This window comes from Sinocyclocheilus rhinocerous, unplaced genomic scaffold, assembly GCF_001515625.1.
Source record: "Sinocyclocheilus rhinocerous isolate Xijiao unplaced genomic scaffold, SAMN03320098_v1.1 scaffold423, whole genome shotgun sequence".
Classification (NCBI taxonomy): Eukaryota; Metazoa; Chordata; class Actinopteri; order Cypriniformes; family Cyprinidae; genus Sinocyclocheilus; species Sinocyclocheilus rhinocerous.
Genome location: NW_015655573.1, coordinates 467,006 through 479,937, shown reverse-complemented (window position 1 = coordinate 479,937; position 12,932 = coordinate 467,006). Strand labels below are relative to the sequence as shown.

Here is a 12,932-nt window from a genome sequence, read left to right as displayed (position 1 = left end):
AGAGAAAAATTTAAGGGGGTCTGAATACTTTCCGTACCCACTGTATATATATATATATATATATATATTTATATAATAGAAATAACTGAAATAAATAAGCTTGAATTAATAAAATGACTAAAACTAAAACTGAAATAAATATAAAATTAAAGCTAAATAAAAAAAATTATAAACTCAATAATTAATAAGATATATAATATAAACATGTTAATATGATTTTGGTGTGAAAAAAAAAAATGTATTGACTTTTTCCTGTGTAAAGTTATAACCAGTTTTACAACTTTTAACGCCATAAGCTCTAAAACCACAAAATGACTGTAAAAATGCTGATTTAAACAGCTTTACAGCTCAAATCATACACAAGTTTTAACAGAAGAATTGTGTACGTGCTTTTATATAAGCTCAAAATTTTACAACCTCCAAAAATTGGCCCCATTCGTTTGCATTGTGCACCCTTGATATCTGCTTTATATAAAAAATATTTTTTATGCGGATTAAAATTATGCCGCAAATGCTGATGTTTGAGCTCAACTTGTATTGAAACCTGAATGTTTCATTAGTTAACCAGTTCAAGGAGCAATAACAAAATGCATGCTTTTTCAACTAGGTAACCTATTCCACATCGATTTCGGTCACATACTTGGAAACTACAAGAGTTTCTTGGGGATAAGCAAGGAGCGAGTGCCTTTTGTGCTGACTCCTGATTTCCTCTATGTGATGTGCACAACGGACAAAAAAAGCAGTCCTAATTTCCTCCAGTTTCAGGTACGTTCATACTATTTCACCTGTTAGCAACAGACTCCTCTGCTGTGACTAAACGTAATCTCCCTCAAAATCGCAGAACTTATGTCCTGGGCATCGGTGATCGTCACAATGACAACATAATGATCACAGAGACAGGTAATTATTGTTATTACTGGAACCTCTGCTGCCTCTACTGCTGTTAAAGGAATATTCCAGGTCCTGTGCAAGTTAAGTTCAGTCGACAGCAAAATAGTTCCACTCATTCCAACTTTTCCAAAAAAAAAACAAAACTATTATCTAAAACTATTATCTGTAGTTAAAATAAAGCTGAAATAAAATAATAATAAAATAATGCCTGAAGGCCTACCTGGCTCTGAGACACCACACCAACCTGCTGATCATCCTGTTCTCCATGATGCTGATGACCGGCATGCCTCAGCTGACCAGCAAGGAGGACATCGAGTACATACGGGAAGCGCTGACGGTCGGACGATCGGAGGACGAAGCCAAACAACACTTCTTGGACCAAATCGAGATCTGCCGGGACAAGGGTTGGACGGTGCAGTTCAACTGGTTCCTACACTTGGTGCTAGGCATTAAACAAGGTGTGGAGAAACGTTCAGCTTGAAGACAAACAGTACATTTACTTCGTGAAGTACATTAGTGTTTTTATTTTTTTAATTTTTTGCTGTATTTTTAGAATTTAGAATTTTACTAAAAAGCTTTTTATAGACCTAAATGATATTATTTAATGCACGTACATCATGCATTGTGTTGTTTTTAATACTTCTTGCAGTCTTGATATTATCTTGCACTGTAATACAATACATTTTTATTTGTTTTAAGATTTGGGTCATTTTAAATGCCCATAAAAAAAAGCTATAAATGGCAAAAGTCAGGAGAAGAGCTGGTATTCTGTTAGTTTTGCATATTATCTGCATACGTTTCGAGATGGAGCACCAAGTAATTTTATTTCTGTCTCTGATATGACTTGGACCTATTAGCGTGGATGCAGCAACATGCAAAAGTTTTATTCACAGATGTCATGGTTGAAATCTCTTATTCGCCTTTATTTGTCATCCTTTATTAATTTATTCTGTTATTGAAAGTTCCTAATAATGATAATAAGGTGCGTTTCTAAGATAAAAGGCATAGTATGTATCTGGTCATGCGATGTCAACATGGTGACCACCGGGATGTACAATGAAACCCCTTTTCCAGAAAATTAAAAAATATATAATATTAAAAATAAAGTGGAAGTGGAAATGATATTGATTACAATAATTATTAACCGTAATCTTTAGTTTTATATTCAATCAGCTAGAGCAATTATTTTATATATGGATTACCTATGTCCCACATCAACATGAAATTATTATTTTTTAAATATATATTTAATTACTTTATATTAAAATGCTTTGTAAATAAACCATGTCAATGTGTCTGTCAGTTATTCAGCTCAATTTTCAATTCTTTTCATGTTAATTTGAAATTTCTGCATGCATTAAATATGTTCTTTATGCTGTGGAACACAAAAGAAGATATTCTGATTTTTCCCCCCATTACTATGAAAGTCAATGGGGTCCAACGTTTTTTCTATCCTATGGACTTTCATTATCAAAAAACTATTTTTTGTGTTGCAAAGAAAGAAAGTCAGTCATACAAGTTGCAATTATTTGCAATTTTCTTATATTCTGCTGACGCGAAAACTCAAGACTGGGGAGTTATGTAGTTGCTAAGGTGTTTTGAGTGGTTACTAGGGCGTTGCTAATGTGTTCTGAGTTGTTGCTAGGGCGTTGTTAAGGTATTGCTTAATTTTTACCCATAACTAGTAGAGTGCTAATATGAAATAGTTTGGAAACAGTGTTGTTCTTTTCACCATTTTTGTCCCTTTTAACATTCATTTAATAATCAAATTAGTATTGAATTGTAACTGTGGTCACACATGAGAGGATTTAAGAGGGACTGGCTCTTAAAACCATTTCACAAAGTCAATTTCAGGTTAGATTTCTATCTTTGTGTTGTGTTTGAAAGGGCTCTCACTTTGATACAGTATTTTTCTACAAATTACAAAATGTTCTGTCTGTTTCATTAGCTTACTTTGTCCAGATCACAAGAAAGTGTTTTGTGAGAAATACTGTTGCAGTCAAAACCATATTTGTTTACAGTGTTAATCATTAAACCAGGTTTAAATCATTTTAGCATTGCTTCTGTGTTCAGAGTGTTTTCTAGGTTTCAGAGGGAGGCTAGCATGTAGCTACCATGTTTTGAGTGGTTGCTAGGGTGTTGATTAGGTGTTCAAAGTGGTTTCTAGGGTTTCATATTGTAGATAGGATGTTGCTGCAGTGTTCTGAGTGGTTGCTAGGGTGTTCAAGGTGGGTTCTAGTGTTTCAGATGGTAGCTAGGATGATGTGACAATGTTCTGAGTGGTTGCTAGGGTGTTATTTAGGTGTTCTGAGTGGTTGTTAGGGTTTCAGATGTAGCTAGGATGTTGCTATGGTGTTCTGAGCAGTTGCTAGGGTGTTGCTTAGGTGTTCAAATTGGTTTCAGATGCTAGCTAGGATGTTGCTACGGTGTTCTGAGTGCTTGCTAGGGTGTTGTTTAGGTGTTCAAAGTGGTTTCTAGGGTTTCAGATGGTAGCTAGGAAGTTGCTATGGTGTTCTGAGTTGTTGCTAGGCTGTTGCTTAGGTGCTCAAATTGGTTTCTAAGGTTTCAGATGGTCGCTATTGAGAGGTCTAAGGATCAAGGCAAAGGAGCTTAACTTTTATTAATTAATTTTAATGTCAACATCCTGGTTTACCAAAAGCAATAAAGTGCATAAATCTTAGGGACAGTGACAATGACAAACAGCATATTAACATTGCAAATTTAAAATATATATAAAACATGACTTCATAAAGAGAAAGACTAATAAATCACAAAGCATAATTTGGACTTGCTTGGCTGAGATTGGTCTGCGAACAATCTTTTGCAAACTAAGAGAATATAATTTAAATAAATCACACACTGAATGTTTTTACGAGTCTGATTGAGGTTGACATCATAATACATTAAAATATCTAAAATATTAATCAACTGACTGCATATAGGCTGCACAGGAAAAAACTATTTATACACTCCCAAACAAATCCAATCTGTTCCGTAAGTGTTTCTTTACCAACACATTCTACACGAGTTACACGCGTAACAGTGCAAAAGCTGGAAAACTGCCCTGTCTTTTTCAGGTACCATCAGGCATGCCTTCATGGCAACCGTTGGCAAGGTCGCCAACGTCTGGTGTCTGACATTCTGGCATTTCCCCGATCACAGCTTTGCATATCACTCTCAGCCAGCGCAGTTTCACTTCCTCCGTGTCGGCAGTGAAGTAGTGGACAGATTTGGATTGGCGCAGACGGAAGCTGGTGGGAGGATGATCCACAGACCTTTGGACGTCCTCAACCTGGTAACCCAGGAGCGGGATGGTACACTGGGCTTTGACATCCTGGTAACAAAATCCCGGAGAAACCAGACTCATTCAAGGTCAATATTAACATTTAAAAGTAGAACATATAAGTTACTAAAGCTAGGGCGTTGCTAAGGTGTTCTGAATGGTTGCTAGTGTTTCCGAGGTAGCTAGGATGTTGTTAAGTGACTCCTAAGGTGTTTTGAGTGGTTGCTAAAGCATTGCTAAGGTATTCTGAGGGTTAGGGTTTATATGATAGCTAGGGTGTTGCTAAGGTGTTCAGAGTGGTTTATATGAAAGCTAGGATGTTGCTAAGGTGTTCAGAGTGGTTTATATGGTAGCTAGGATTTTGCTCAGGTGTTCTTAGTGGTTTCTACAGTGCTGCCTAGGTATTCAGAGCGGTTTCTAGGGTTTATATGATACCTAGGATGTTGCTAAGGTGTTCAGAGTGGTTCCTAGGGTTTATATGATAGCTAGAATGTTGCTAAGGTGTTCAGAGTGGTTCCTAGGGTTTATATGATAGCTAGGGTGTTGCTAAGGTGTTCAGAGTGGTTTATAGGGTTTATATGGTAGCTAGGATGTTGCTAAGGTGTTCCTAGTGGTTTCTACAGTGCTGCCTAGGTGTTCAGAGCAGTTTCTAGAGGTTATATGGTAGTTAGGATGTTGCTAAGGTGTTTTGAGTGGTTGCTAGGGTCTCTGGTAGTAGCAAAGACGTTGCTAAGCAGTTCTTAAATGTATTCTAAATGGTTACTTGGGAACTGCCAAGTGTTTGCCAAGTTGTACAGAGTGGTTGCTGGTGAGTTAGGGTTTCTAGTGGTTGATAGGATGTTGCTAAGGTGTGTTCAGAGTGGTTTCTAGGTTTCAGAGGGAAGGTAGCATGTTGCTACAATGTTTTAAGTGGTTGTTAGGGTGTTGCTTAGGTGTTCAGTGGTTTCTAGGGTTTTAGATTGTAGCTAGGATGTTGCTGTTCTGAGTGGTTGCTAAAAGTGTTTTTTTAGCATTTCAGATGGTAGCAAGGACGTTGCTTAGTGGTTCATACGTGTTTTCTGAGTGGTTACTAGGGAACTGCTAAGTGGTTGCTAAGGTATTCAGAGTGGTTGCTAAAGTTTCAGAAGGTAGCTAAGATGTTGCTCTGAGTGGTTGCTAGGGCATTGCTAAGGTGTTGAGGTTTGTTTATGGGGTTTTAGATGGTAGATATGATGTTACTAAGTATTTACTAGGGTTTCTGGTGGCACCAAGGATGTTGCTAAGTGTTCAGAGTAGTTTCTCGGGTTTCAGACGGTAACCAGGATGATGGAAGCTAGAATGTTGCTAAGCAGTGTTCAGAGTGGTTGCTAGGGCGTGGTTAAGCGCTTGCTAAGTTGTTCTGAATGGTTGCTAGGGTGTTGCTAAGTGGTTACTAAGGTGTTCTGAGTGGTTGCTAGGGCATAGTTTTGTCAAGCCAACATAATGTGAAGCAAGCTACACAAAATGTGTTTTTAAGGAGTATTTAGAAGTACTTTGTAGCATTTTTCATATCGCATCATTGAAGGCATGTGAGCTCGACTACACTGCGTCTCTCACCTGTGGAGCGCCATACAGGTAAAGAACCAGCGCGTCATGCTGCGGAATCACACACCACACCCTCTGACACGGTTTAGTTCGGTCTGTACTGTACTGCAGGAAGCCACACAGGAAACTGTTTCCTGAGACCTGAGCCGCTTCAATCTGGTAAAGATCAAGAGGAGAGAGAAAAAAAAATCACGATTATTTCAAAAATGGTTCATGCAGACAGAACAAAAACTCAAAACATCAATAAGACATACCTCAAGAATTCCTCTTTTCTTCCCGCTGACTGGTTCCTCAGCATCCACTCTTCCGGTCAGAATGAAGTAACAGTCCTTACACACCTTGTTTAATTTGTTGCCGTCGTACCTCAGCGATGCCTTGTAGTCCGAACATTTATAACACACAACCTAAGACACATTTCAAAACGTAATTTTTTTGGAGTACAAAAAAATGTTCTGAGTTAGAGTATTGAGTTATGGCTGATCTATAATTCATTTAACACTGATAGAATTTAACAGGAAGTGCTCGTTCAGATTTCCAGATAAATGTATGCATGCAAACTCACGTATCCACATGCCCTGCAATGGTGTCTCCTGCGGGTCAGGGGGTTGAAGGGCTCCTTGCATTTCATGCACATGGTCACTTCATTGTCCCGAATCCAGCGCGGTGCTCTCTTCCCCAACTCCTCTTTCTGAAAAACACATGAGCACAGATAAGGGAATGTCTTAAATGAAGATTGACCCCCACCACAGTTGTCTTTATGCATGACCAAATTGCTCTTTCTACTTACAGAAACCTCATCCACCACTTCTTTAGAGGCTGATTTGAACGATTCATTCTTCTGCTGAAAGATTTCAATGGTCTTCCGGAATGCCTAGAACGACCCACATTGAAACTTTACTATCGAAGCTTGTTTCTGCCTCGGAATAAAAAAATAATTGCGACTTTTTATCTCACAATTTAGACTTGTTTTTTCCTTGCAATTTTGATATAAACTCTTAATTGCAGGATATACTGTATACTCATTTGTGAGAAAAAAACATCTGAGTTTGTCTCACAAGTCTGACTTTTTTCCTTGCATAACTGCAAGATATAAGCCTTGCAATTGTGAGTAAAAAGTTTATTTAATTCTGAGTTTATATCCCACGATTCTGACTTTTTTCCTTGTAATATAAATTGTGAGATATAAAAAAGGAAAAAAAAGTCAGAATTGTGAAATAAAAAGTCAGAAGCTCGTTTCCGCCATGTATAAAAAATTCAAAATTTAATTGACTTTTTATCTCACAATTTGGACATTTTCTCACAATTCAGACTTTTTTCCCCCTCGCAATTCTGAGCTTATATCAGATAAATTAATATATGATATATAAACAGAAATATGAGACATAAATGTGCAATTCTGAGAAAAAAAAAGGTCAGAATTGTGAGAGAAAGTCACAAATTTCTGCCACGTAATGGAAAAAAAAAAGGTAACTTATTTTGTAGCTCACAATTTGGACTTTTCTTCTCAGAATTGTGAGCTTATAGCTATCAATTCAGATTTATAGCTCACTTCTAAGTTTAACTTTTTTTTCTCTGAATTACGAGAAAAGAAGTCCGAATTGCGAGAGAAATTTTTTTTAGAATTTCAGAATTGTGAGATAAAATGTCTCAATTACCTTTTTTATTTTTTACTCCGTGGCGGAAACAAGCTTCCATACTTTCCTGATTCTTACATTCATATAATTCAGATTTAAAGCAGCTTTGAGCAACTCAACAACACTGATACCTTGATCCAGTCCTCTTTGTCTTGCTCGGAGCTGTGAACAACGGAAAGCTACAGTCATTATGAGCTAAAACAGACGTTATTTTCCATATCGGCATGGTTCTGCCTTCACCTGGCCTGCAGCTCCAGCGTTCGCTCTTTACCCGACACCTGGAAAGTGTGAGGATAGTCGTCATTGGAGGTCTCGAGCACCTTCATGCCCTCAACGCCCACCCGCGTGCGCACAGTGAACCGCTGGCCCACCAGACTGAACTTGGGCACGCAGTACAGCAACATGTTGTTAAACTGTGAAAAGAGAAGGACGGCGTGGGTTTAACTCCCAAATGACAGCAAGAAAAAGTCATTTTTGTCATGTTTTTCAGCAAAACATCTAAACATTCTTAAATCAAGATACATTTACTTCATAAATCTTGTTTTCTGAAAAAAAAAAAAAAAAAAAAAAGTGACTTTATGCTCAATTTTGTAAATGTATCATGATTTAAGAATGTTTAGATAGAAAACAAGCCACAAATACCGAGTAAGAAACAACTAACCAGGAAAAGGTATCTCTCCATGGACGAGGTGTTCCTTGCGGCCAGCTTTAGGATTTGTCCTTCTTTAATGAGCTCGTTGGACGGGTTAACGATGTCCTCCTCACCTCCCAGCATCTCATAGATCTCCATGAGCTTCTTCAGATTCTCCTGGAACACATGCGGAGAATGTCTGCATATAAAACCAATGAAGACTTTACAGAGATCAAAACACTAATGGCTTGTAGAGCCGGATTGTTGGTTGGTTGGTTGGTTGGTGTTTCAACACCGTGCCAGCTTCGATGGCTATTTTCATGGTGAATAACAAGTTGAAATGCTATAAAAGAGCAATTTAAAAACCTATACATGGTTTGCTTTGGATAAAAACTTCAAAATGAATTTACGGTTGAAATGTATTTGAAAGTACTTAATTTAAAAAATAGTGGCCTGAATACACAAAGTTGCAATCGAAGCACATTTACGACCCCAGTTGCATATGAAAATCATAAACGCAGTCAGGAAACAGGCCATCTTGGTCTGACTAATCTGTGTAACTAGTAGCAGGTTAAGTGAAAGTGTCTCTCACCATCTTGCGGATGGCCGTGTTGGAGTGTGTGGCAGCCATTGAGATGATGTTCAGAGACTCTGGAAAGGAGAAGGAGAAGTGATATCTCAGCTGACTCATCCAGTTATGGAACTGAAAACATTTGGGAGCCAAACAACACTTTCACTTTATCTCAAACGTTCACATTCTTGTGCAATATAAGTTTTGAACATATTAGTCGCTATTATAAATTGTGAGGCAACCAAACGCATGTATCTCTCACTCTCGGCCTGGCTGCGGTCCGGGTCATCCTCCGGGAGTTTCTTCAGATAGTCTTTGAGCAGCATCTCGTAGCGAGGAACCCGCTGCACCGGCTCCAGCATGTGATGCTGCAGAGTCAGATTCCCACACACCTCCTGACTCTAAACAAAAAACATCATCATCTCAACCTATTAAACATAAATTCCACATTAACATTCAATCTATGTGCTGTTTATTGCATACTGCACAATGCATATTATGCACTGCCTACTGTCTACTATTAAAAATAGTATGTGAAATAGTATAAACATTACAAAGAGTACTTTTACCAGTTCATTTAAATACGGAGTCAAAATAATGTTTCCAGTGCATTCATCACAGTGGAAATGGAAGGTCATGCACATTGCATTGTGGGATACAGTATTCTAGGCAGTGTGCTCTAGTTATATACTGTATACTGCACATTTTGGGAAATGTTGCATGACGTCTTGGATTTTCATACAGAAAATTGGTGTACTGCAAATTATTATTCAAAAAAGTTAATTATTATTTTACACATAAAACAATTAAAAATGTATTTTATATGTATATATCCAAAATAAAAGTTTTTGTTTACATAACATATGTATGTGTACTGTGTATATTTACTTATTATGTATATATAAATACACACACATAGAGTATATCTGTGAGCGGGTGTGAGATCTGAGAAGAAGCGTGAAGATGAATCAGCACTCACCACTGGCTCATCCGCGTCTCCAGATCCGGCAGGAGGAACTGGCTGTGGAAGGTGTAGATGGATCCCACATTGGAGAAGATGCCTTTCACCACCTCGACAGGAAACGTCCCCTTCCCAGCCTCCTCAGTGAGTTTAGCGCAGAACACCTGCAGAAACACAGTACACACTTCACATGCACACTCTTAAAAATAAAGGTTTTCTAAGAGGGTTTTTTGTAGAAATGCCATAGAAGAACCATTTTTGGTGCCCTTTCAGTGATCATTTCTTAAAAGAACCAATTTTATTAATGTGAAGAATATTTTAATAATCTTTTTCCATTATAAAAAACCTGTGCAATGCAAAGGTTCCATTTTTAATTTCATTAAAAAAAATTAATAATTTATTTAAAAAATTTTGAAATTACATTTTAAATTAACAATTTAATTAATTTAACAATTGTTCATGGAGCCATACATGATCATTTTAAAATTAATAATTTAATGTAATAATTTTTTATATTTTTAAAAAAGGTTTCAAGGATGATAAAGGTTCTTCATGGAGCCATATGTGATCATAATTAAATTTTTAAATCATAACCATAAATTTAAAATTAATTTAAAATGAATAACTTAATTAAATATGTATTAATAATTAAAACAAAATTAAATACTATTTTTAAATGTAATAATTTTGGTAATTTAATCATTTTAAAATTAATAGTTTAAATAATTTAATAATTTTTAATACCTTTAAAAAGGTTCCATGGATGTGAAAGGTTCTTCATGGAACCATAGATGAGAATTTTTTAAAAAAGAATAATTTAAGTAATATTTTTGTTAATAACGGTAAAATTAAAAATGTAAGTAATTTAATCATTTTAAAATTAATAATTAAATAATTATATAAATGTAATAACTTTAAAAAGGTTCCATGGATATTAAAATTTTAAGTTCTTCATGGAACCACAGATGGTTAATTAATAATTTAACCAATTAAATATTTGTTTTAATAATTGTAAAATTAATAATGCGAGTAATTTAATAATTTTCTAATTAATCATTTAAATAATGTAATCATTTTAAATCATTTTAAAACGTCCATGGATGTTAAAGGTTCTGTACGGAACCATCAATGGCAATAAAGAACCTTTATTTTTAGGAGTGTTCGGTGAGAAGAATGATTTTAAAGAGTTTGGACTGACCTGGTCCAGCAAATGCAGCCGGGTCACATACGCCCTCTCGGTCTGCAGGAGCTCACTGGCTATCTTATAGAGCTTGAGCTCTTTGATCGGCTCCTGTTGAAAACAGCCTGTTATTTCCTCTCTGTTACTGAATCTGAAAGCGTGGCATGTCTCTGTGGTAATGTAATTTAGGTAAAGTCTGCTGCTGGAAAGCCACTAACAGTCTGAGTGGAAAAATACAGGGTCATGTGGTCAGGTAGATGGGCCACTTCTGATTAAAATACCTGATAGCAGTCACACAAAGACTGATGTGCAGCTTTATTCTGGCATTCTAATGTGCAATATGATGAACATTTTAGCTAGCATTTAAGTTGATGCCATGATGCTAAAGTGTTGTAACTGGTTGTCAGGATGCAGTTTTGTGGTTCCCACGATACTGTTTTCAGTCAAGAGAGTCCACATCCCAAATCACGCCGATATTTTGGTCTCTAGATAAGGCTTGCATCCCTTTTTCAAGGGACTGAACAGTTCACATTACATTTACGTTTGGATCTGATTGCTTACCATTCATGCCTGTACCATAGGACATGCGTTATTAATAAAAATTAATAATTTAAATAATGCAATTAATAAATTATTAACTTAATAATTTACATTTAAATAAGGTATTCATAAAACCACTTTTTACAATAATTAAGACAAATACAATTTATATTATTAAATAATAATAATAATAATAATACATTTTCACCCATTTTATCATCTCACAGAATGCTTTTAATATTAAAATAATTTATGAATTTTCAATCATTTTAAAATAAATAATTTAATAATCAATAAAACCAATTTTTTAAATAATGTACATTTAAAAACAATTTTAATAATTTAAAAAATAATAATTTACTTTAATTATTTAAAGAATGTATACATTTTTTACTAAATAACACCTTTTGCAATAATTAAGACAAATGCAATTTGTATCTTGAATCTTAAAAGTAACAATAATATTAGTACATTTTCACCCATTTTACAGCCGAAAATAGCAGATCTGATCGCTTAACATTTATGTTCGTACCATTAAATGTGCCAATGTTTAATAATTAGGGTTCGATATTACGAACACAAAGTGTAAGTGCTAGTACTAGTGATGCTGCGCAGTATGTCAGTATCTCACTTGTTTGTCTTCATCTTTCTCCATGTTCTGCGTCTCTTCATTTAGGACGTTCTCCCGAGTCTCGTCCTCGTGGTCCTGTAGAGCACTTTCTCTCCTGCCGGTTTCTGAGGGAGCCGGGAGATGTCCAGCGTCCGTCTCTTGCTCTACAAACTCAGTGTGACCTTTGACCTCTTCTGACCACCAGCCCGACCAGACGTGCCAGCCGGAGTCCTGCGAGGACGTCTGAGAGTAGACGGCGTCTGAACGCTCGGGGCTCACCGGGGCTTCGATGAGGCGCTCAGCTGGAGAACAGTCTGATGAAGCTTTGGTGACGCTGGAAGAGAGAGTATTAGATGCCAAACACTGTGTCTAGAACAGCGCTTCAACAGGAAGTGAAAGTTTCAAAGGCGGAGCAGAGGGTTACAGAGAGAAACGAGGGGGTGAATTTCCCCTCACTGTCCTATTTATGAAGTGTGAACGTACAGTACTAGTCAACAGACTGAATTTTTCTCAACTACGTTTCTCGTTAATCAAACAATTTTCACTCAGAAATTGCTAGTAAATTTCACAAATAATTACAAGGAAATGGCAAGTAGCACATTGAATTAAACATACAATTTTGAAATAGAAAGACCAAAAATGCACTCCAATAACGCCCACGTCCTCCGTCATCCGCTAGACGCCACTCTCTCGTGTCAGCAGAAGCTAGAGATTATGGTTTATAACATTTTAAATATGGTTATTTTTCTTATACAGGCGCATCGATTCGCTTCAGAAGGCCTTTATTCACCCCCCGGAGCCGTGTGGAGCACTTTTTATGATGGATGGATGGATGGATGCCCTGTTTTGGGCTTGACCACTATTCACATATAAAGCTTGGAAGAGCCAAAATATTTTTTAATATAACTTTCTGAAAGAAGAAAGTCATGTACACCTAGGATGGCTAAATCATGGCGTAATTTTCATTTTTGGGTGAACTATACCTTTAAAAGTGTTGAAACATGTATACAACTTCAATATTTTTTTAAAAAAGCATCCCAGGACCCTTGACCATTTTTTATTTATTTA

The 12,932-nt window shown here is 36.5% G+C and overlaps 2 protein-coding genes across 2 annotated transcripts in view; one reads left to right on the top strand and one right to left on the bottom strand.

The window, feature by feature from the left end:
- Nucleotides 1-2,104, top strand: part of LOC107718546 (phosphatidylinositol 4,5-bisphosphate 3-kinase catalytic subunit gamma isoform-like) — a 7,350-nt gene extending 5,246 nt beyond the window's left edge. Inside the window, exons 10-11 of the mRNA XM_016525661.1 lie at nucleotides 608-772; nucleotides 1,097-2,104. Of these exons, the coding sequence (XP_016381147.1) occupies nucleotides 608-772; nucleotides 1,097-1,344 (413 nt within the window). The 3' untranslated portion in view covers nucleotides 1,345-2,104. The remainder of the gene's footprint in view (nucleotides 1-607; nucleotides 773-1,096) is intronic.
- Nucleotides 2,105-3,494: 1,390 nt separating this feature from the next.
- The window catches only part of LOC107718551 (FYVE, RhoGEF and PH domain-containing protein 4-like), a 10,509-nt gene continuing 1,071 nt past the window's right edge, over nucleotides 3,495-12,932 (bottom strand). Inside the window, exons 2-14 of the mRNA XM_016525666.1 lie at nucleotides 11,886-12,198; nucleotides 10,733-10,825; nucleotides 9,553-9,698; nucleotides 8,836-8,972; nucleotides 8,595-8,653; nucleotides 8,033-8,179; nucleotides 7,612-7,784; nucleotides 7,503-7,533; nucleotides 6,525-6,608; nucleotides 6,300-6,425; nucleotides 5,992-6,141; nucleotides 5,750-5,893; nucleotides 3,495-4,225 (exon numbers count right to left, since the gene is read on the bottom strand). Coding sequence (XP_016381152.1) covers nucleotides 3,965-4,225; nucleotides 5,750-5,893; nucleotides 5,992-6,141; nucleotides 6,300-6,425; nucleotides 6,525-6,608; nucleotides 7,503-7,533; nucleotides 7,612-7,784; nucleotides 8,033-8,179; nucleotides 8,595-8,653; nucleotides 8,836-8,972; nucleotides 9,553-9,698; nucleotides 10,733-10,825; nucleotides 11,886-12,198 — 1,864 coding nt within the window. The 3' untranslated portion in view covers nucleotides 3,495-3,964. The remainder of the gene's footprint in view (nucleotides 4,226-5,749; nucleotides 5,894-5,991; nucleotides 6,142-6,299; nucleotides 6,426-6,524; nucleotides 6,609-7,502; nucleotides 7,534-7,611; nucleotides 7,785-8,032; nucleotides 8,180-8,594; nucleotides 8,654-8,835; nucleotides 8,973-9,552; nucleotides 9,699-10,732; nucleotides 10,826-11,885; nucleotides 12,199-12,932) is intronic.